Genomic DNA, 25,915 nt, shown 5'->3' with positions numbered 1-25,915 from the left:
TTTTCCAGCTGTGCCCCTTTGAGATATTTCACTATTGCCCTTTCTCTCGTGTTATCTGCTATCTATGTATCATAATTCACTCTTTCATACAAAACTTATTCTACCTTCCGTACTTCCTATCCTATGCCTAAGAGCACTGGAAATTTATTTGTTTAGGTTGCGCCACCAGTATCCATTTTCTCGGCATAAGATTTGGTAATACGGCTGACAGTTCTCTTTCTCTAAAACATAAATTCTTTCCAATAAATTAGCTCGTGGTTCACATGCACATATTGTCATCTCTATTACCCTGTTTGTTTCCCGTTTACAAGCCCAAGTTTATTTTGAAACAGTGCATTGTAAATCAAAGATCAGGTGGCATTCTATTGACATGGAATAAACACATTTATTTACACTAAGATAAATTACACCAATTATATGATAGGGAGATAACTCCTTCTACTTATCCATTAAAGTTAAATGTTAAAACTTCCTTTGCAATTCTTAGCAATTATGCAACATAATAATCATACACTTTCCTGCTTACTGAATTAAAATTCTGGCCAATTCACTACAAATTAAATTGCTATGTACTCCAATTATTAACAAGCAAAAAAAATTCACTCATAGACACTGCTTATTCTTAGCACATTGTATTTATCAGTCCTCTATAAATAGTTCTCCTATATATATATATATATATATATCACACATAATATAAAACATATGAAAGGAACAACTCACATAAGCTCTGTCATCTTCGTCGCACACTTATTCATGGTTCCGTTCTAGAGCCCTGAACTTTTTCTCCGTCTCAGGTTTTGGAATTCTTCCTATAGGATCTCGTGTCACCGGCATCTCATCAGGGATGTTGGCAGGGGTCTGGATCACAATTTTTCGGCACTCATGAGCTCGGGCAAAGGGATCCAACTTATGGAGTACATGCAATCTCGTCCAGGCAGCACCGCATTCTTCTCCGGTGCTGAGGTTTGCTCCTCGGTCAATAGCTTCCGCTGCAACATCGTAGATCTAGACGGCTTCCAGTGAATCAGCGTCAATGTCTTCTCTACCTCCTTCTGACCTCTGGCATGACCTAGCCGAATAGTCGTGTCCTCGATAGTCGACTGCCAATCTTCGATATTCTTGTCGACGCCTTTTATCCCTCCTTCTTCAGAGCCTTGCATTAAGGGTTGAGATCCCCAAATATTTCGGTGCGACTCCTTGATCTACACTAACGCCAACTATTCCTTTGTTCTCTTAAGTACACTCCTAAATTTGTTTTGTCGGACAGCGGAACCTTGTCTGATCTGTGCTGATCCTTTTAACATTGACCTTGAAGATGGTCATATACAGAGTTCATAAACAAAAGTTTCTTATGCACTTAATCAGAGCAATAACATAAAGTTTCCGGTGGCAAAGCATTACTCTTGCGCTTACCAATTTTAGATATTCTTTGTTTACTCAGTTTGAGCAAGTTAATTCCCATCAGATTATTTACATAGGCTTTTAGCATTCTTTATACAGTGACATACAAAGGTTATTTTTATAACAATCTCTTGAGACATGACCTCTGTAAAAGTCAATGCAAGGTGCTCTGAAAATTTTAAGTTGCATTGAATTTTACAGTGGTACTATTTTGCCTTCTTTCCACCCTTTAGGAACCCTACCCACTTCAAGACTTTCATTAAATAACCAGGTCAAGGACATAACTACTGTGATGCACATTCCTTAAGAATGCATGGTGATATGTCATGCATTCCCACAGCCTTATTCACATGTAACCCACCAACATCTGATACACCTCTGCTTCTTTCACTTCCAATTCTCCTAATACACTTGCCTCTCTTCTATATATATTGTACCGGATCATTTATACTAGTATGATATACACTGATAAAGTAGTCGTTCAATAATTCCACTATATCCTTTGCAGCTGTTAGTCTGCTGCTATGACTGCTCACCAATGTTAGTCTGCCATAATTATTCTTCCTCTTGCTTACCATGTAGCGGAAAAATTCCTTTAAGTTAACCTTGGCCTGACCAGCCAATCTCCTCTCATACTGCACTTTTTTCTTCTTCAGCATGCTCATCACCTTTTTAGCCTGCACTTGATACTCTTCATGGATCTGATTGCCACCAACTGTCTTATACTTCACAACATTTTCTTCTCCAGCACAGCTTGCTTTATTTCACTGGTCATCCACTTGACTCCTACCCTATTTACATGCTTAAGCCTCCATATGCAGTCATACATTGCCTTTATCAGATACTGCCTTGTGAGTTTCCATGCATTATCAATATCTTTTCTGCTCAGCTCATCTACCCAACATACTGATGCTAACTGACTATGCAGCTTCCTATAATCACCTGCTTTATACTTCTGCATGTATCCATTGTTGGCAGTGACCTTTTCTTGTTTCATCACCTTCCAAATAAGTACCTCATGATCACTCTCACCAACTGGTGGCAGTGTCAACACTTCATTAACAACTACATCTTGTGAAGTTATCACCAAATCCAAGACATTAAAGCCTCTAGTTGCTTCAATCACATGCTGCTTAAGATACTTTTCTCTCAGAAATTCCACAAACTTGCTCTCCTTGTTCCCATACACTATTTCCTCCTTCTGGTCTATGTTCCTGTATTAAAGTCTCCCATCAGGATCACCTTCTTTTTACATATCCAACTAATTTGCCTAAACATTTCACAATCAGTATTCTCTGCATTACCTGGCCTATAACAGCATCCTATCAGATACTGTTATACTAACCTATTTATTTCCACTTTGCACCAAACAGACTCAAAATCTGTGCATGCACTACCAACTTCCACACTTTGCGGACACAATTCATCAACAGCACTCCCCCTCCTCTTTTCACATCTCTATCCTTCCAGAAAAGTATATGTCCTTCTAATTCTATTCTAAACATCACATCCTCCTCCTCAGATAACCAAGTTACACTTATTCCAATTACTTTGGGCATATGTCTCAATTAATGCAACAAACTAAGCTCTCTTGTTTTGAATACTCCATACATTTGTGTAAAAACATAACAATTGCTTTGTGTTTGAGGCCATTCTACCAGCACCAACAATTTCTATTCTAGCTGTTATACTACACCTCTCTCTCTCTTCAGTTTGACCACTCCTTTTCCCCTGTTCCTGACTGTGATTTCCATTCCTACCTGTCCCATCCTCACCATTATGCATTCCATCACCTTGTGCTGCTGCAACCACTTCCTCAACCTCATATCCATCTTCCTCTTGCTGTACAATCTGTTGATTTGTGCTATGATATGATCAGAGTCTACCAGTGAGGTAGACTCTGATCATTTCTACATTAACTTCTTGACTCTGCGTCTCCTCAGAAAACAATAGTCTTTCTAAATGTCCAACACCAAATCCATTCAAATGTAATCCATCAGATTTATACCATCCAAACTTCCCTTCAAATTCACTCCACATATTGACAAATTGAATTCCATTTGTCTCACACAACTCAGCCATCTTACTATTCATTATCTCTGCTCTCCTTCTCAGTTCACTGTTATCATATCTGGGCAACACACATACGTCTTTCCCAACAACACTATTCTTCTTTACCTGCTGCAACAACTTCCTCAAGTTTCTATCAACATTCTTCTTCTCCCCAACTAAGTCATTTGTGCCCACGACTACCACTAATTTTGATGTCCAGTATTTCCTTTTCTGCAGTGCATCAGTTATTGGCTTCATTGTTCCAACAGGAAAGCATGTTTTGTGCACTTTATTAGTAGTCACACCTCTAATGATTGAGTCCCCATATACTGATATATGACTATCCTTTGATTCTTCCTTCATATGGTTAACATTCTCCTCCTTATGATCAGCCAGTTTCTCCTTTAGCTATTTTATATCCTCTTTGAGATGTTTCATTTCACTTTTCATTTTCACTAACCCTTGCCAAAGGTCTTCTAGTATGGTCCCGATGTTTGCTTCTATTCCTAATTGCGCTAATCTATCGAGACACTTTTCACATACATTAACACTTTCATTCTTCTCGTTTATCCAAATAGTCCAGAGATATTTCACATTTTTCGGTGTATACATATAGCAATTTTTGCAATGCATCCACTGTGAAAAATCCAAGGCAAAGCCAGACTTTTATACAGAAGTCTTCTGTGCCACTGATGCACGTTTCGTTATGGATGCCATCTTTAGGCGCTGAAGTAGTACAACAAACAAGTAGCAAAAACAAACATAAACAAAAGTTTCAACAATAACACCACTGAAGGACACTTGTATCCAACTGAAGAAATGCAGCACAATTTAAGACAAAAAGCCTCACTATACTTAATTAAAAACAATTTTTCTAGCACAGCTGAAATCTACAGCTACATTCACTTGTGACACTAGTGCCACATCATCATTATTATTATTATATAAAGAAACCACTCATCACCCTCTTGCTCACAGCTTCCTTTCTTAACTTCCAGCGATGGCCCCTTGTCATCGCTACTTCCTGCTGTTCAACCAAGTGAACGAATTCCCCAGTGTCCAACCTGTAAATGCCTTTCAACAGTTTAAAAGTCTCGATCATATCACCTCTCCTTTTTCTATTCACCAAACTCTGCAGTCCACATTCCCTCAGCCGATCCTCATAAATAATATCGTACAGTCCTCAAACCATCTTTCTTATTTGCCTCTGTACCATTCCCACAGTTAATTTATTCCCTTCAAATCCCAGGGACCAAATTTTAGAACAGTAATCTGTGGTTTGATGGTCTTACGCAACGGAATGATAACTTTTTTATCTCTGCAGGTGAGCATCCTTCTCAGTATTGCATCAGTGCTCTAGGTTAGCTTCACCACCTTTGCAATACACTCTCTGAATTTCAGTTTTCTATCAATCATCATCCCTAGATCTCTTGTCTCCCCTACTACCTCCAGTATAGCTCCTCCAGTCGAGTATGCAACCTCCCATCGATGTATCCCAAACTTCAAGACTTTACAATTTGCTGCATTAAACTGAAATCCCCATTCATTTGCCCAATCTGTCTAGGTTTATTCAAATCCTCTTGCAGAGCAACCACATCTGCACTATTACTAATAACCATTCCGAAATTCACATCATCTACAAACAACTGAATATCCCCTTGCAATCCATTGACAATGTCAATATAAAGGTTAAACAATACAGATACCCATTACTGAACCCTTTGGAACCCCACTTGTAATAACCTTCTTCTTCTTCTTGATATTGCCCCACCATACACAATTGTCTGATACCAATCAGACAACCAATCCTGAATCCAGTTGACTAAACTGACATCTAAACTCATGTGCTGCAACTTAAATATCAGCTTATCACATGGAACTTTGTCAAATACCTTTGTAAAATCCAAAAAAATGGCAGCGTATGCTTTTCCCTCATCAACCGCTCTTGATACTTTATTATTAAAGGGAATCATATTACTAAAGCAAGAGCGCCTCTTCAGAAATCCATGTTGATTCTCACAGATAATATTACACTCATCTGCCCAATACTGTATATGGTCCCTTAACAACTACTGATGACATACAACCTGGCCTATAATTAGACACTTTCAGTCTGCTATCACCCTTATGCAATGGCACTATCTTATTCCATTTCTTGGGTATCTTTTTCGCAGCCAGACTTTCGTTGAATAGCCAGGTCATCTGAGCTGTCAGTTATTTAGCACATTCTCTCAAAACCCATGGTGAAATACCATCCATTCCCACAGCTTTACTGACATTCAGAGTACTCAGTATTTGGAGCACACTCTTCTCTTGCACCTCTAAACCTTGAACCTGCCCTACCCCTCTAGTATTAAAACCTTCTTCTCCAGGGTGAAATACTCCATAAAGTTCTCATTGAAGAACTCGACTATGTCCTCTGCATCAGTCACTCTGTTCCCATTTTTATCGCACAATGTCATTCTTCCACAATCATTTCTCCTCCTACTGACCACATAACTAAAAAATTCCCTAAGATTTTCTTTGGATCTTAGTGCTAATCTCTTCTCGTATTCCAGTTTTGCCTTCCTCACCATACTAGTCACTCTTCTGGCCTGAGTCTTATATTCTTCATGCGTCTTCTCCCCACCCTTCTCCTTATATCTCTTCCATGATCTCTTTTTCACCTACAGTTTGCATTTGATATTGTTTGTCATCCACTTTACACTACATTGTGTCCGCTTCTTCACTCATGGAATAGAGCTTGCTATTTCTGCTAACAAATATTCCTTCACAATTTCCCAACACTAATGATATCCTGGCCTTCCAATTCTTCCCTCTATGGAACTGCCTCAAGTTGATATCTAAGACTATTATAATCACCTACCATATAATTCCACGTGTTCCGTTTTCTTTGATACTCGTTCATGTCTATCTATGTTCTAAGTCAAAACCACGTGGTCACTCTCTCCAATGGGGGGGGTGGTAGAGGGAACCTTGATGGGAAAAGTATGACTGTCAACTGATTAGTATATAAAAGCAGATATTAAGCATACATTTTATCTCAACTTTCAGAGAAACATAAAATGGAAAGTTTCTGTCTTTTGTCTCAAATACGCCAGTGATATCAGTATATTTTTGGCACAAGTGATGGAATTGGGAAGTGGCTTTAATGAAGAGGCTCTACTTGGATACTTTATTTATGAAGTAGTACAAGAAACTGTTTTCTTCTCTTGTTCAGAATCAGTGGTTTGTGCTTCTTGTTATAAAATTGCTGAGATAAGAATATTTATACTCAAGTGAAACAATGAGGATGAATGGAAAGGTATATGCAAAATAGGTAAACATTACATAGTCTTCTTTTGAAAACAGGCATGATAATGAACCGATCCTCATGAACATTCATTTGTAGGAATTTGTGGTTATAAACAAAATGTTTGGTCTGACAGACATGATTAAGTACATGCTATACAAACTAGTAATAGAATGAGTCTGAGAGAATGAGTGATTTTTATCCTTTAAAGATAAAGGAGATCTCTAAAGTACAGTTTTTTTTGTTTTTGTTTTGGCATGGATTCAAATAGTTTCATAGTTGTTAATTGAATTTTAGTTATGATATACATAGTTTTTAGTTTAATTAAACATTTCTTTTTTATTTGGTCTCAAGTCAATCATTTCCTGGATTCAAAAAATAATAGTTGAAAGCCATTGTACCAGTTGGATTGAACGTTTTACAGATTTTACAGATTTTAATAACATTCACCTTAAAAATGAAAATTACTACACAATTATCTAGTGTTGCTAAGTTTATAAATAAATCCTATCTTTCTGAAGTCTGTAATGGCAATCTCTGAGCAGTATGTTCTCATTTCTGCATGGAATAGGAATTTGGATTCAGAGGATTGAGAATTGAGTACCAAGTTGGAAATTAAGGATCGATTTAATATAAAATATCAGCAGTTGTCTTCCAGTGAGTGCTATGATTCCATAAGGATAATATTAATAAATACCCATTTAGAATTAAGAATATTTTGTATGCTATTATCATAATTTAAAGTTTTATATTCTTTTAGAAAAGACAATATTTAAAAGTATGGAACTATTTAAGAGTAACTGATGCTTTTAATTTCAGATTATGGATGGAGAAGCAATAACAGCTATGAGAACAGCTGCAGCTTCAGCTGTTGCAACTAAGGTAATGTATTTTATTTTATTTTTTAAGCAATTCTTTTTGTAAAACAGTTAAATACGTATAGTACACTCATACTGCAAATGGGAATTTATCAGAGGTGTTTAAGGTAAGCAGTATCAGACTGTATATCCAAAGTCAGGAGAGGATAAATCAAGAGAATAAGATGGATAAATAGTATTATTAAGCAGGAGTGGCAGATAAACACACTCCATGGCATGCCAAGGTGTGTATTTCATCCAGGTGTTTGAGAGGATCCAGATGAGAGTTGTTTAAAATGTCACAGGTCTAGGAAAGTGATTCCTATGAGAACAGAATGAAGATTTGTAGATTATAAACTTTGGTTGATGGGTGGAAAAGATTGGGATATGATAGAGATTTAAGTTATTAATGGGGCTTTAGAGGATTAATCTGAAGGAATTACTCAGTATATGACAAGAAGGGAGAAAAACAAGAGGTGACTCTCTCTCTCTCTCTCTCTCTCTCTCTCGAAGTTGTGTAAAATTGTGCCTAGTAATGGTATGAGGACTACTTTTTTTTTTGTTTGGAGAGCATGAGTGAAATGGTTGTTGCTGACGATAGTAGAATAACTGCATCTAGCAAAAGTTCAGCATGAAGGCAGCATGCACACATACAGCACAGTAAGTTGTAATGATATGTATTATTACTGCTTGAAACTTGTTGCTATTTAATGGACTGAAAAGAGCATGAGATGATTATTTTTATGCAGCTCCCACCCATGAAAGCTTCTATAAACCTAGTACAGGTGTGCTGTAAGTGAGGAACGAAATTTTTTTTCTTATTTTTCTTTTTTTTTTTTTAAAATTAATTATATCTATATATCTATCTATCTATCTATCTGTCTATCATGCTGGATACATCGCGACGCTGAAGTGTGCAGACGTGTCCAAAGTCGCTCTTGCCTAAAGTTGTATTTTTGCGGTTGAATACGTCAATCAACTTCAAGATTTATACCTCCATAATCGTAAGCACCTAATCTATCGCGTTAAAAAATTAGTTTTCTATTTTTGTGAAGCTAGGAAAAGTTATATTAAATTTAAAATTTTAAAATCTTCTTTGTTCGTGTGCTTATTGTTACAACGGTATGCCTTCGAGTACCGGGAATTTGTGATAGCTTGCGTTTCCCCATATTCGCCCGAAGCAATGGCCAGTATAAACCACAGCAAATCACCACCAGCAGCAGCCGGTCCACGCCCGAGCTCAGCAGGAATCGGTCAAAGGTCGCAGAATTCCGATCAAGGAAAAGACGCCAGACACAGCTCCAGAGAAGGAAAAGACATCAGTCTCATCACTCCGGACAACAACGGACAAAGGTCAGCACTCTCTGTCTCTTATGCCAACATTGTAGCTAATACCTCCGCGCGAATTAATACTACTGCAACAACGACCACCGCACGTACAAACGTTCACCTAGCCAACCGTTTTTCCCGAGATAACGGAATTGTAATTTTCGCAATCGAAAATACCCTACTGGAAAAGTATCTAGACGCAGTAGCTCAACATGTTCCCCCCAAAAATATAACTCACATTTCAAGAGTTGCCGGAACCGTACAAATGTACTTTAACAACGCATCTTGGTCTGAGACATTAATTGAAAAGGGAATAGACATCGGAGCATGCCACGTGAATGTCTCACCAATTGCACTTGCTCCCACAAAAGTAACAGTGTCAAATGTCCCACCGGAAATAAGCCATCAAATGCTTCGCGGATTACTATCAAAATACGGCGCAGTGATAGGTAAAATCCGAACGCTACGCGCCTCTACAACTAGGCCTGAATTCGCTCACATCAAGAGCTTTAGAAGACAGGCTCTAATGCACTTTGGCGACAATACAATCGGCTCCATACCCAAAATAATCAACACAGAAATAGATGGAGTACCCTACACCTTTTATATTACTGTTGCTGCTCAGTGCTTTTACTGCCATGAAGAAGGCCATGTAAGGAAGTTATGCCCGTATATACCCAGAAATGAGAAACCGGTTAACAATACTACTAACCCTAGCAGATCAGAGAATCAGAAGCAGCAAGCAGCCAACCCCAAAACACAGAGCATCCCTAACAAACAACAAAGATCTCAAGGAAACAGCTCTCAGTCCAGTACCGAGGAGACAAAATCAAGTGGTAGCACTAAAGAAACCCAACTTTCGAAAGAACCTCCACCAACATCGATTAAAAACAATCCTAGAGAAAAGGAAACGGAACACAGACAACTAACTAACTCTGATAAAGATACAAATAATAACGAAGAGGAGCAAGAAACAAAAATGGAAAAAAAGCCAAAGACAAACCAGCGCAGCTGCAGCAGGGAACCTTTGCCTCCAAGCATTCTGGAACCCTCCCAACAGCCTGTAGAGGGGGATGAAGAGATCGAGCTTCTTGAGTCCTCAGATGATGAAGAGGAAACTGGAAATGCAGGTCTTCCTCACAGTGAAGGCCCACTTACAAGTGAGCAGCTTCAGAGCTTTCTTAAAAAAGTTCGAGGCTCTTCACAAAAACTGCTGACAGCCTATGACTACACCGCTGACATCAGTGACCTTATCACCCAGCTGGAAGAATTAAGAACTATTCTGGCAGGAAAAAGAGGGAGAAAAACCACCAATCTCAGGAAAAGGATATACTACCTGATAAACGGGCTTGAATCCCAGCGGCAGCGTAACTATCCGTAAAGGAAGTGAGGATTACCGCACCAAATAAAACTAAACCATAAAAATAATGAGCACCTCAATAAACCTTCTCTCACTAAACGCTAGAGGATGTGCCACACCACTGCGAAACAGGCTGGTCTTGCAGCATATCCTTGCCCACCGGCCAGAAATAGTCATGCTGCAGGAAACAAATTTCCATTGCAACAGCAAAGCTTCATATCAACACTGGAAGAACTGGCCTTATACCATGCACCACTGTCCTGCCATACAACTTCATGGATCGGGAGTCAGCATTGGAATTCACCAAAACAGCGCTCTAAAAGTAGAAATAATCGATACCTTTCCTGGGTGTGCAATATATGCACTCATTACAACTCAGACAGGAAAGAAAATATATATCATTAACATATACATCCCACAAAATGACCAGCTTGCAGTGCAGGTACTGGAGTTTGTGCGAAACCACCTCAGCAAGGTCAATGACCACATCATACTGGCAGGGGATTTCAACTGCACTCTGGATCCTGCAATGGACATACAGCAATGCCAAGAACATCGACACTCACTAGCTCAGCTTCTCCAGGATGTAATAAATGACTTCGAGCTGACTGACACCTTCAGACACTTGCACCCACATGAGAAAATGTTCTCCTGGAGAGCCAAAGGTGGTCCTACCAGTGTCTTATACCAGGCACGGCTCGACAGATACTACACATCGATGCACACAATACCCTACATCAGGAGAGTCGCATACCATCCATCTCATGCATCAGACCATGATTCCATCCTTCTTAACATTTGCTTTCCTGGACACACCAGATACAAAGGAGGAGCATACTGGATATTTAACAACAGCCTACTAAAGGATACAGAATATCTCAGAACCTCTAAAATCTATATCGAAACTCTCATCAGAGATATACCTACTTCACAATCAATTTCCGAGTGGTGGTCACTTTTTAAATCCAAAGTTAAGGTATTCACCCAAAAATATAGTCACCGAAGAAATTTGAATAAGCATTCAGCCCTTAAAAATTTGCAACAACAACAGCAATTGCATCATCCAGAATCTGAGGAATACCAGTCCCTAGAAGCCACCATACGCTCACACCTAGAGCACTCTGCAAGAGGAGCACTAATAAGAGCACGACGCAAACATATTAACTTCGCAGATGCCCCTACAAAGTATTTCTTTTCACTAGAAAAACGCCAACAAGAGTGTACCACTATATTTGCTATTAAAACAGATAATGGAAACATCATAGAAAATCATGACGAAATCCTCTTATATACCTTGCAGTACTACAAAAATTTGTACCAAGCCAACCCAACATCTATGGAGGCCACGAATATAATTCTCTCCGATGTGAAAAGACTCTCACCAATAACAAGGAGTAACACAGAACTCCCTATCACGTTACACGATCTGAAAACTGCCTGCACCTCCTTACCTAAAGATAAATCTCCTGGCATAGACGGGCTCACCACTGAATTTTATCAGTCCTTCTGGGAACAGCTTGGACCTATCCTCTACAGAGTATTTGTTGAAGCGAATACCAATGGCTTCCCACTCAATATGACAACATCAGTTATCAAACTCATTCCAAAGAAAGGAGACGCGACGAAACTAGGAAACTGGAGACCCATCTCTATCACAAACACCGACTGCAAAATTATATCCAAAGCCATTGCCAACAAACTTAAACCCGCTCTGAGCGAAATAATAAATACGCATCAGAGCTATTCCATCCCTGGAAGATCTATCCACGAAAACTTACACCTTATAAGGGATCTCATAAGCATAGCAAACAACAACAGTGAAACAATGGGTCTTGTAACACTAGACCAAGAAAAAGCTTTCAACCGCGTTGAACACCTTTTACCTCTTCAACTGCTTGAAAGCATTTGGCTTTGGCTCAGGCATCATTCACTCTATTAAAATGTTGTATGCCAAGGCACAGTTTTGCATGAAAATAAACAACAGGCTTACCATAACTGCACCATACAGCAGAGGTATTAAACAAGGCTGTCCACTCTCCGGTCCTCTTTACACAATTGCCATCGAACCCTTTTTGTGTAGACTCAGCATGCTGCTCAAAGCATGCCGCCCTAAACTTCCCTACCAAACCATAACCCTGACAGCATATGCTGATGATGTTACAATCATAGCCCGCAAAGAAGAGGACTTTCATAACATACAAATGGCATACCAACAATATCAGGCAGCCTCAGGAGCCAAACTAAACACACATAAAACCATAGGACTGTGGTGTGGCAAATGGAAAAACCGAACCGATTCCCCAATGTCTGGTACCTGGTCCACAGAGGGAAACAAATACCTGGGGATTTACCTAGGAAACACACCCTCTTATGTGGATAAGAACTGGGAAACACTAAACAAGCGTTTCAAGCAAGTTCTAGGAAAGTGGGCAGCAATACGAGCCTCTGCCTCCACAAGAGGGAGAACAATAATCGTTAACCAAATAGCCACCAGTGTCCTTTGGCATACACTAAAGATTCTTACGCCACCAGTGCAATTCATCAAACAAATAAAGTCAACCATATATCGATTCATATGGAATAAAACAAACTGGCTTTCCTACTCCCAGCTATGTACTTCTCTCAAAGATGGAGGACAAAAGTTGGTCTCCATTGACAACAGAATAACAACGTTCCGCGCTCGATTTCTCATAAATGCCCTACAACAGGAAATATCACACAAATGCACCACTGAGTATATTTTCACTTCTGCCACTAGAGGTCTCTCTCTCTCCACCACCTTAAGAATGACAACAGCTCAAGTGCCTGTAAATTTAACAAACTTCTACAAAGATGCCCTTCGACGATGGAAGAAGCTAAACCTCCAGCACACAGTGAAGACAGCATCCCTACCTGAAATCCTCATGGAACCCATCTTTCACAACACGATGGTAAGAAGCCCGATCACTCAGAAAGAATTTTTCTTTCCTCCATGGAGCTGGTGAAACGTGAGGATCTTGGGTGACATTCTTTCTCCAAGCCTCACCTGGCGCTTTCCAAATTCGCTCGAAAACCTAGAATATGGGAATGAGTCTGAGCAGATAGACACCGTAAAGGCCGCATTTCAAGCCGCTATGCCTGATAGCATAACAGAAGTGGGGCTTAGCCCTCCAAACTCAGAAGTTTTGGCGCCTATCTTTCTGATAAAAACCAATAACTCATGGGAGAAACTAACACCCAGCAACACCAACAAGATCTACAGCACACTAACACAACAGTCGAACCAAAGCACTTTGTTGGAAAATCCTGCATCATCTGATCAAACACTATTTCAATGGGATCTACCATATCGCACAAGAGCCATCAAACCTGACGCAGATATTCAGTGGAGAATGTGGCATAATATATTACCCACTCCTACTATATTACGAAAATTTAACTCAAACGTCTCAGATAACTGCCTCTTCTGCTACCAATTAGGAACGGTCCGGCATACCTACTTGGAATGCCCAGTCAACACTAAATTAATCAGTTTGACTCGGGAAACGGCAGCTCTTACCTGTGGTAATCTTCATACAGAAGAGGAATATTTCAATCTCGTCCATGTGGAGTCAAATAACCATTCATTCTGCAATTACCTTTTCATCACCGCAAAAGCGGTAATATACAACTTCTACCTCAGACATACAAGACCAGACAGCACAGCAACTTCACAGAGAGAGGCAACTGACCAACTCACTGCAGCCTTCCAACAAAAGGTGAGATGTCGGATCCTACACGAGCATCACCACCATAGGCAAAACAACACCTTAGATCTTTTCCACCAAGAATGGAATCCACAGAATCAACTCTTGGCTGAGCAGGGCGACTGCATTATAATCCACTTTCCAGTATAGAAGTGACACCTTTACCCCCCCCCCCCAAAAAAAAAAAGAAATGGGGAAGAAAGAAGGATTGTTGTGCTTAACAGTGCGAAAGTTAATCAGCTGGCACTTTCATGTTAATAGATAATATTGTGCAATAGTAACTTCTATGTTCTTCCACATTTATGTTCTTATGTTAAAATAAGATCTTATGTTATCATGTTAAAATAACTCTTAATGGCTTTAATTTATTTAAAAAAAAAAAAAAAATGTAACTAGCCTTATAAGTCTTCGGACTTCGATGTAACATACCTCAACAAGAGTATGAGCATTTAACCTCTCTGTCTGACTGCAGAGAACCAAAAACCGGTTAATCCTGTATATAAGATTGTTATGTTTACAATAAAAAAAAAAAAAAAAAAAATATCTATCTGTCTATCTATCTATCTATATATATATATCTTTTTTTTTTTTGTATTTATTTTCTGCATAGTCTTGAAAAAACCTTTCTCTAGTGATCAAACATCGAACTTTTCACCACTTCGGGCTTCCAGTATTTTTTCATTCTGATTAACAGTCAACATAAGAAATTTAATAAGAAATATTATGAGGGATTTTCAATATAGGAACAAAGGAGAAGGGAAAAAGCACATGAGAGGGAAAGAAATTAATTTATGTAACTGCTGAAGGATAATTACCGTATCTAAACAGTATGTTATGGAGAGGATGTGTTTGAGAATGTTGGTTCTTGTGATAGTATCAGAATTCATCTATAACCAAGGTGCATTGCTTCTGATTGGAAAGCATGATCATGTGCAGTCTCAAGTTGGAAGGTAGTGCTAATCAGGGAGATAATTCACATCATGTAAGAAGTTGGAGAGGGTCCAGAGAAGGTTCCCAAGCAACATATTCATATCCTATGTTCTATAGATATTGAGGGATGTAACTTGTAGATCCCTGTAAATAGAAGAGAGGGTATGATTGAGACATAAGTAGTTGGTGAGGGATTGTTACCAGATTAAAGTGGAGATTTTTCATAGAGTAGAGGGAGAGACAAGGTTAGAACAAAAGGCCATCACTGGCAGCTGTATAATGGACTGTGAGCAGGAAAATGAGGAGCAGGTCCTTTGCATGGAGAGTGATTGGCAAGTGGAATGAATTGCCTGAAAGTGTGGTGAATGCAGAAACTGTGAATAGGTTTAAGACATGGTTCAATGACTGTTTTGCATGAGAGTGTGTGAATTCCCACAATGATCCTTTGACTCCATGGAGAGCTGATGTTAAGAATAATATAGTTACAGATCTGACAAGCTTAAAAAAACTGCTTGGAGCAGTGCCATGGCATAAGAAGCTGTAAAGAAAGGAATAATGTAGTGCATGGGAACAGGTTAAGGGATATTTGAGGGAAGTGTCAGATGGCATGGTCATGGTGTTAAATGGATAAAAAGCATTATTGAGGACTAGCTGCTAAACAATAAAATATTGTGGAGAGAATATAAAGAGAAACTTTGTTGAGAGAAACATCTCTCAGTAATTTAACAAAAATTGTTCAATTATTGAGAGATGTAAAATATTTATTTAGTAGTATCAGATTTTTTTTTTTTTACATTTTCTAAACATGGGACTGAAATGTAAATTTTTTTGCGTTTTAGTCTTCAACATATAATAAAGTGTCATTGATGATTCATTAAGTATTATAGTATAAACAGAGGAAAGAAAAAGGAAGAAAGGAAAAAATATATTTATTAAACTCACTAATATTTTGCTATTTTTCTAACCAGCATCATCAGAATACATTATAACCGTGATAGGCACACACTACTCATGACTGATTTTTAATGGTATTAACAACGCTAAACAATTTTTATCAAAAAATTTTATTAACTGCTTATATTTCACTGAATTTCAAATCAGCATCATCAGACTACAACATAGTTTGTATATGCGACAGTCAGTAAGTGAAACTAAGTGATACTACTAAATTGTAATTGATCTAAAAATTGTAATTGGTCAAAAGATCTAAAGTCCTATTTCAAAAATAAAAAATTAAAAAAACAACAACATTACAGCTATGTGGGAGTTGCTCTTAAGATGTCTTCCAAATTTTTGGCAATTAATGCAACCATATTTGTTCAAGTCGAGAGAATTCTTCGAAGCCATGGCTGACTCAAAAAAAAATCTTTCAGATCTGTAAGGACTTCTAAATAGCACATTCATTTTCTTTCATCTAATACTGTGTGAAAGGGTGTCCAAAGCGTGGTCTGCCAGTCCTGACTTGCAATACTAATAGTAGCAAATGTATTTTTTATGTTCTTCCAGGCAGATGTTAACTGATCTTCCTGTTTGCCCATAGTAGGCCAGGTCACAGTCACAGGGAACTTCATACACTCCAGGGTGTGCTAGAGGGTGAACTTTATCCTTAGGCGAGCAGATTAGAGTTGCTAGTTTAATGTCAGGTTTGAATGTGATGAGAAAGCCATGTTTCATCAGTACTTTGGCTATCTTTTCTGATATAGGGAATAAAAATGGTAATGTTGTGTTCCTATGTATTAGGGGAGGGGTAACGGGGCTATGTAGTATTTTATCTATTTTGTAGGAATTGTAGCTGTTGGCCAAGAACGTATGGCAGATATTTGAGTTCTGCGGACAGAGCTGTATTGTTAGAACAAATGACTCTGTGTGTATGTAAGTGTTTTAAAATGCCATACAGTTAGATTGGATGATGATGTGATTGTTTATGTAGTATCTTCCTGTATGTGTTGGCTTTCTGTAAGTGGAAAAAAAGATAGTAATTCATCTGAAAGGTGGGTGACTAATGTGTCAAGAAATGGTTATCAGTTATTAGATTCTTTTTCTACTATGAAGTGGAATTTGAGGTGCTGGCTGTTTAGGTAGGCAACAAACAAAACCAAAGCGTCTTGTCCATGGGACCAAATTGCAAACACATCATCTAGATAGCATAACCATACTAGTGGTGGCTTGTATGTAGCCGTGGGAAGTACTTTGCTTTCAAAGTGTTCCATTAAAAGTTTGCTAAAGGGGGAGGAGAGGGGGGAAACCCATAGCTGTACCATTAATCTGTTTGTAGATTTTTCCTCCCCATGTAAAGTAACCTGCATACATAGTAAATTTGAATATTTCAAAGATATCAGGGGGAAATTTAGACTTGATCAAATCAAGAGTGTCTATAGGTGGTGCATTGGTAAATAAAGAGGTGACATCAAACTAACCATTATGTCTGAATTTTTAAGGATATGATTTTTAACTAATGTTCTGAAATGGACTGAATTTTTTTACAAAAGTAGAAGAGTTGCCATTAAGGGGAGGTGGCAAGCAACTTGGCTAACTGGGCCAATTTCTAGGTGGGGTGGATCGTGGGGGGGGGATATTAGGTTTGTGAATTTTTGGTAATCCATAAATATGGGATGGTTTAACATGAATGTTTTTATTATTTTTTTTTGATGATTTCTTTTGGCCAGGAAGTCAATTTTTTTTCCCCATAATTTTCGGACTTTTTTTCCTTGGAGACACAGTGGGGTCTCGATCTATATTTTGGTATATGGAGCCCTCACATAGGAGATCTTGCATTTTTCTGTTTTCTATCCATAAATATGGTGGATAAATTTGGCAGAGTGTTGGTTGATAGGGAGATGAAGTTTAGGGGACACATTGCAAAAGTAGCTAAATCAGCTCATCAACTCACTTGGTTGTTGAAAAATACCTTGACGAGCAGAGACAAGCAAGTTATTGTACCTCTGTACCGAGCCTTATCAAGGCTCAGTACAGATGATGAACCATATGAGAACAGGTTGAAGATTTCTGGGTTGCAGAAATTAGTTGACAGGCAGAAAAGGGGAGATATGATTGAGACATTCAAATTGCTAAAGGGTTTCTATAGGATTAATTCAGAGGATATTTTTGAGATCAGGACTGGTGGTGGGAGAACTAGGGGACACCTATGGAAGCTGGGCAAGAGTGTGGTTAGCAAGGGTGTTAGAGCTGGGTTCTTTACTTTTAGAGTGGTAAATGAGTGGAATAAGCTGCCAGAGTCTGTTGTGGGTGCTATAATGGTGAGTGAGTTCAAGGTAAGGTATGATAGATACCGTGAGAATATCGTATAGTTGTGTGGACATGATGTTTAGGGCCTCCCTCTATGAGTCTAAGGACTCCCTGGAGTTGCCCATAATAATAATAATAATAATAATAATAATTTCCCTTATCAGTTTTTGCAATAATAATATTTTTATTATGATAAATTTAGTTTAATCCTTTATTCAAGTGTAAGCAAGCAAAGTTTGCGCCTGAAGTATCTTCAGGACTGAGGCAACTTGTGGTAAAGGTGGACCAAGCTCTCATCACTACTTGTCTTAGTATCTCTCATAATGCGAAGCACATGTATAATGCTATGCATTAAAGGAAGGGCCACTATCAAGACCGGTTTCGACCTTTATTGAGGTCTTGTCAGTGGGAGCCAGACCCAGAGGTGGTGATACTAAGGTGGAAGCAATGGAGAAGTCATATTTACCTCAGTAAATATGACTTCTCCAAAAGAGAGTTGCCAAAAAGTGTCTCACCTTATTATTAAATTACTCTTTATTTAGAGAAAAATGTTGGAAGTTTTTTTCCATTTGTTTAGACAATAATAAATTTAATTTAATCCTTTATCCAACTGTAAGCAAACAAAGTTTGCACCTGAAGTATCTTCAGTACTGAGGCAACTATACTCATTATTAGAAAAATTATGGAAACAACTACCTTATGGTAAAACTTTCATTTAATATAAACCAAAATAATTGCTGGATGTTTCAATCTTCATAGTAAGTTCATCATCTTGAGTATACACATATATACAAAGAAACAAGCTAAGTTACAATCTACATGGTCAGGTCAGTAGTTTTAATGGCTAACCAAATTACTGTGACTTTAGCATACCATGTAGATTGTAAGCTTAGCTTGTTTCTTCATATATACGTGTATACTCCAGATGATGCCGTTGATATGAAGGTTGAAACGTCGAGTGATGTTGGTTTATATTAAACTGAAGTTTTATTATAACACGATAGCTGTTTCCATAATTTTTTAAAATAAATTCTATTTACTATTATTTACTATAAGATTAAAATAGTGCAATTGAAAAAAAAAAGTACAGTGAACATTAAAAAAAATTTTTGCTTTTTAGCATCTCCTCTTATAGTATTTAAGGTTTGTCTATCTCTAACTTGAAGATTCAGAGATAACTGAGATGTACTTTCACTTTCTAAAGGATCAACATTTCCATGAAGTGATTCAAATTGTTCATGGGACATCTGTGGATTTCTAAGTTCAATCATTGTCGTTAATTTTTCAATGTACATTATAACTACCAAATACAATTTAAACTAATATCGATAGTTTGGAAAATTCGAATTGATACAATTCTGTTCCGGCCAACAAATATACATGGGTGTTCCAGCAAAGATGTTACATCATTGCGTTGATCTTGTAACCTTTGGTGCTATTTTAATAATCAATAGCCATTCAGAATAATCAAATCGTTGGTAGCGATTTTCGATATACACTTACGGATTTTGTTTGTCTGTTTCCTATCTTGCGTTCTTACCAGCTGTTGTTTCTGCATTTATTCTCAAAGTATTTTCAGTATCCTTGAACATCAAGTGCCATTATATATTTTGATGATGGATAGTGACTGTGAAACGGAAAGTAGTAATGTAAAAAGGTAACCAAAAAAAAATGTAAAATTTGCGTGCTTATCTGAAGAAATGGGAAGAACAGTACTCGTGGCTAAAACCTGTGACATCCAACATTCACAAAGCTAATTGTATATTATGTAAACATGACTTCAGTATCGCCCATGGGATAATAATGACTGCAAGCAACAAGTATATTATATTTTATAATATGTAATATCCATAGTATATTTTCATGATGGATAGTGACGGTGCTACTTCAGCATCTGTTGAATAAATAGAAATAAATTTAATCTAAGAAGTATGGATATTTTAATTGAATGTAAGTATAAATGTCTAAAATTATATTAAATATTTTGATGTGCTATAATTTAAATTGCTGTTTGTATATTTTAAATATAAACCATCCTATAAATTAATGTAGGATTCACGTCCCAAAAATTTCACTAAATTTGTTGTGACCCAATCTCTCTTAATTTCATCTTCAAAAGTTGGTCACCCTAGTTGCTGACCAACTAAGTCACCCTAGCTCTGATAAAATATATCAAAATCTTGATTTGATAATGTCTCAAGCATTTTGATTAGTAAAATTTTCTGATTAGGTACTAATTTCACAGGTGTCTTTAAATTTGCACTCATACCACGTTAAAAGAGGCCTGTGAAATTCGAATCAACCACCCTGAACTTAATAACAATGGTCTAAAAATCCCAAGAATATGGATGACACATATTTTACCCACATAACCAACTGTTCAAAGATTTCATTATACGAGGGTGGTCCAAAAGGTTCTTGGCCTGACAATGAAAAAACGAATTTATAATTTCAGAATTATTTTTATTTTTCAACATAATCTCCTTTAAGACTAATACATTTATTTCAGCAATGCTCCGGTGCCATTATCCCATCCAGTAGTGGTTCTCAGTATAATCTGCAAAATACCCCTCTACAGCTGCAATCACTTCTTGAATCGAAGAAAAATGTTGAGCAGCGAGGAAGTTTTAGTTTTGAGAAGAGATAGAAGTCAGAGGGAGCCAAATATGGGGAATAGAGTGATTGTTCCAGCAATTCATAGGGCAGATCCCTTAATTTTCCCATTGACAAAACACCTCTGTGGGCAGGTGCATTGTCCTGATGAAAGATAATTTTTCCCTTCTGCAAACCGGATCTTTTCTCACGAATATTTTTTGTCTAGTCTGGAAATGAAAAGATCGGAATAATATTCCCTGGTTATTGTTTTACCCTTTTCAAGATAATTAATAAACATCCCAAAACACCGATGCCATGACCATTCCTGCCAACGGAACTGACTTTGTCTTCTTTGGCACTGAACAATCAACTTCTGTCCAATGTTTTGACTGCTGGTTGGATTCTGATGTGTAATGGTGATCCACGTCTCATCCATAGTAATAAGTTGATACACACACAATCAGTTTTATTCTTGTTAAAACATTCCAAGCACTGATCAGAGATTTTCTTTGGAGTGCATTTTTGACTTGCCGGTAATGCAATACCATATTGTGCACTTGATCAATGATTTCTGGTGTTGTTACACTTTTTGGACGTCCTTCACATATCATCCTCAAGGCTTAATGCCATGTTTAAACTCAGCAGCCTATTTTTTAATTGTTGAAAACGAAAGAGAAGAGTGCCCATAAACTTTTTATCAACTTCAAATGAATTTCTTTTGATGTTAAACCTGCTTTTACAAAGAATTTTATAACCGCACGATATTCACTTTTATCCATTTCAAGGGATACAGACAACACTTTTGCTTCAGACAGCTGTATGAAACAAACTACTTGATAGAATGACTTGCAATTTCACATGGATGCTTTTGATGTACCAACTTAGAAAAAAAAAAATGTGCTGATAGTATTGCATCTATGGTCGAGGCTGAGAACTTTTCAGACCACCCACATATATATATATGAAGTGATAAGAATTCTTCTCCCAAGATCACCTGAAAAAAAAAAAGCATACTGTTAAGAGAAAGTTATGAGAAGGATTGAAATCTAGATGAAAAATTGTAACAGAAATGGCTCTCATTAATAATATTTCCTGGTTGAAAATCCTTCTTAGTTTACATTTTGGTCTAAATTCCTTAAACATACTGCAGCTGATCCTTTATACTTGAAATAAATCACTCATGAGTATTGAAATGAATACTTTGTACAGAGCAACAGCTAGTGAAGGATTTGCTAAATTCAGTAGTTCAGAATCACATGAATTCAATGTAGGCAAGAGTTTCTGTGTAGTATTGTACGTCACAGATGCGAGACCCTTCGACACTTCTGTGCATGGCAAAAGAAGGAGAATCCATTCTGATAATAGGGTAATCAATATGTCTTGTGGGATGAGTTGTTATATTACATGTTGGAAAATTAACTTTTCTTTTATGAACATTGTCATTTTTAAAGTGGTAACTATTTTGTTTGTATAACAGTTGGAAAATTTTACGTATAAATAAAGCAATGATTTCACATGTTAGTGACCAATTCGTACATCCATTATTTCTTTTTCCCCTTCAGCATGAATTGACTCTTCTTGGGAGGTTGCCAGACTAGGCTCTCGGATCTGTGGTCGGACAGTACTTGGATGTTTAAGAGAAATAGTTTGACTTGAAAAATTTCTCTTGATCAAATTTTGTGAAACAAAATCTTGAATAACATTAAGGAATGATTTAGTGGTATTCTGATTCACTTTACTACAATCTAGATTATCTCTTTTCTATGATATTTATCATGCAGAATCTATAAGTGTGGCCCAATTTACCACAACTGTAGCACCCAAGTTTTCTTTTATTATCTTTATGAATGGGAGTATCACTCATAAGTGATACTCCCACTCATAAGAATTTTTTTTCATCTTGACTCAACTTTGAGATCCTTAACAAGAGAAGTAAGCTGTTATTCCCAGCTAGTTAATTTAGAAAGCTTTTTATCAATTTTAGCACTAAATTCTTCCTTTAAGGAATTAAGTTCCTGAAAAAAATGCTTTGGTACTGCATTACCAATATCTGAATCCTCTTTCTTTTTCTGATGTCAGCTTAGAAGTTTGAGGTTCAACTAAGATGGTGTCTTTAAGAAGGAATTCTTACTTTGCAATAAGATTTCCTCACTTTGAGCCATTTTTAATGCCTGTGCAATATTCAGAACTTCTGTCCAGTATACAGACCCCTTAAGCTCTGTTTTCAATCCATTTGTAAACTGAAAAAATATGATTCTACCAATGAAATTTGTATTTTCTTCATCTGACTTTAAACTGTACAACACTAGTCGGTCTCTCGTAGTAGTAAGATATTTTCCTTATTCTGAGTACAATATTAAATTTCACAAGTCATTAACCATCGGACTACTGCCAGGTCTCTCTCACCTTAGTCCTGGTGAAAGAATATAAATAATGGAGAGAAGTCAGCACCTGACTTCTATGCTGTTTTGAAGACATAAATAACTTCATCTTATGGTGGCATCTTCTATCGAAGGACAGCGACCATCTCGATGAACAAGCTACGTTCTTACGTTGATTTGAGCAATTGTACGCTACTCTTTCCTGTCTGCGTCTTGATGTTGTCAAACCAAGATATTCTTTTTTTCCTCTAGCTCCTTCGCCATCAATTCTTCTCACCAAAATGGTTTGTAGAAGCTGATATTTGTAGAAGCTGGTAGTCAAGATATGTTTTTCATTTCTTGATTGTTTGTATGAGATCTTAGGCTTTGCCACTGGATTTTAAGACATCTTCATTGGTTATTTTTTCTGTCCATGAACTGGCAGTTGTTTATTTCATGGACAGAACTAAACAACTGCCAGTATAGATTCTGCCACTGCTGATCAACAGGGAGATCTGCTTACATATGCTACCCATCTCTGGACTAATAGCATGGAAAAGTTTGGCAAATATCAAGTGGTCGTACTTGATTTTTCCAAAGCCTTTGACTGGGTCTCGCACAGAGGTCTATTAAGCAAGCTTCCATCATTTGGTTTGCTCTACAACTTCTGCTGCTGTGTTTCCAGCTTTCTTACTGGATACATACTGTGTCATAGTGGATGGCTTCTTATTCCTTGTGCAATTAATGCTGAGGTTTCACAAGGCTCTGTTCTCTCACCTGCCTTCTTTCTTCTGTATAGCAATACCTATTTCAGTTGATTGCCAACCCAGTACACAGAACAGGCAAACCAGCCCGGGAATGTACATGGATGTACATTCATAAAATACATTTTTAATCCCATAGGATGGCTCAACCAGTCCTATAGGATGGTGGAGGAATGGGGTTATCCCCATACGAATAAATAAATAAACTAGCAATCACTTCCAATTACAGTTCCTCTGATGAGAATTTGTTGCACTCATCATAGGAAATGCTTTCATTCAACAAATCTAACACTACACAAATTATGATTTGCAGATAATCAACCTCAGCTACCCTCAATTCTAATCTCCAAGCCATTCTTCAATGGCAGTCAGATAACCTTGTTAATTTTAATGCTAGAAAAACACAGTTTTGTCATATTTCCCACAAAGAACTTTCTCCTGTGGTATTACTGTAGATAATACTCAAATCCCCAGAAAACATGAAATTTCTCTTCATGGGATTACCCTGACATTAAGCCTCTCTTTGCACATAGACACATTATAAGCATTGCTCCATCGGCATGGTTGTAATGTGTTTATGCCAAATGCCTGTTTCACTGAAAGCGTTACTTTATTGAAGAACAGCTATTAACTTTATTGAGGATGGTTCCCTTTCTCCATTCTATGAAAAATCTCTTCAACATTAGTCTAGTGGAATCACTAGCAATCACTAGAACCTCTGTAGCTCAGTCAGTATAGATGAAGCTCTTTGGTCAGTAAGACCTGAGTTCAGTTCCCATCCATGACATGAGGAAGCTTTATCTGGTCTCTTTCGACTAACTTTCCACTCATTCACCATTCTCCAAGCAAAAAACCTAGTTCTAACACCTTTCCAAGGATGACCCCCCCCCCCCCCCCCGAGTTTTCCCATCACCAGATGTGTTCTGAAAAATTTCCTCTGAATTAATCTTGTAAAAACCCTTTAGTAATTAGTATGTCTCAATCATATCACTCCTTTTCTGCCCATCAACCAGTTTCTGTAACCCACAAATCTTTAACCTGTTCTCGTAAAGTTCATTTCATAGACCTGGTGTCATCTTGATGACTCACCTCTCCCCCAGCTCTTCTTCATTGCCAAGATACCATGATGCTCAGATCTGCATGGACTAGTCAAGATGGAGGTTTTATCAAGGCTCAATAAAGAGGAATGATAATTGCTTGTCTCTTCTCATCAAAGTATTCTTCAGTAGCCAAGTAATCTGAGCTGTTTTAACCACTTTGACTGTGTGTACCCTAAACTTTGTAACTCCCTATCCACTAACACTCCCAAATCTCCAGCCTCATCACATTCCTGGAGTACACTTCCACCAATGTAGTATACAGCTGGTAATCTTTTCACCCTAAAATGCATAACCTTACATTTTGCCACATTAAATTTACATCCATTCTCCTTTTCTCAGACTGCCAGTCTCTCCAAATCATCTTGCAAAATTTTAACATCATCTGTGTTAGCTATTGCTCTACCCAACTTTGCATCAGTGGCAAACAACTGAACAGTTCCTCTCAGATCTTTTCCTATATTGCTAATGTACAAATTAAACAGTAGCAGTCCAATCCTATATATCCATCCTCATGGTGGATGATATAGGATTGGTGAGTTAGCCGGTCTCATACAGAGGTAGAGGGTATTTTTCACTCAGAGACTCAGGTTTTTCATTTTCAAGTGTTTCCTCAGAACAGGCAAACCAGCCCTAGAATGCACATTGATTTACATTCATAATTTTATCCCATAAGATGGCTCAACCAGTCCTAAAGGATGGCAGAGGAACAGGGTTAACCCCATACGAATAAATAAATAAACTAGTAATCACTTCCAATTACTACAATTACCAATCACTGTCAATAAAAATCAGTACATTGTGACTGTACATTGCTGTCACATTTGGGGTAGTGCATCTATAAACTCTCTAAAAATGCTTGATGTGATATAGAAAAGGGTAGTTAGGTTGATTAATGCAGCTA

The 25,915-nt window shown here is 37.6% G+C and overlaps 1 protein-coding gene across 1 annotated transcript in view; it reads left to right on the top strand.

Annotated features, from left to right (window-relative positions):
- The first annotated feature begins 7,570 nt into the window (after window positions 1–7,570).
- LOC150102840 (ketimine reductase mu-crystallin) overlaps window positions 7,571–25,915 on the top strand; it is a 222,630-nt gene continuing 204,285 nt past the window's right edge. The window contains exon 1 of the mRNA XM_090398047.1: window positions 7,571–7,630. Within this exon, the coding sequence (XP_090254173.1) occupies window positions 7,571–7,630 (60 nt within the window). The remainder of the gene's footprint in view (window positions 7,631–25,915) is intronic.

The sequence above is a fragment of the Typopeltis vanoorti genome, chromosome 9 (assembly GCF_054136105.1).
Source record: "Typopeltis vanoorti isolate ZY-2024b chromosome 9, IOZ_Tvanoo_1.0, whole genome shotgun sequence".
Taxonomy (NCBI): Eukaryota; Metazoa; Arthropoda; class Arachnida; order Uropygi; family Thelyphonidae; genus Typopeltis; species Typopeltis vanoorti.
This window is presented reverse-complemented; position numbering and strand designations above follow the sequence as displayed.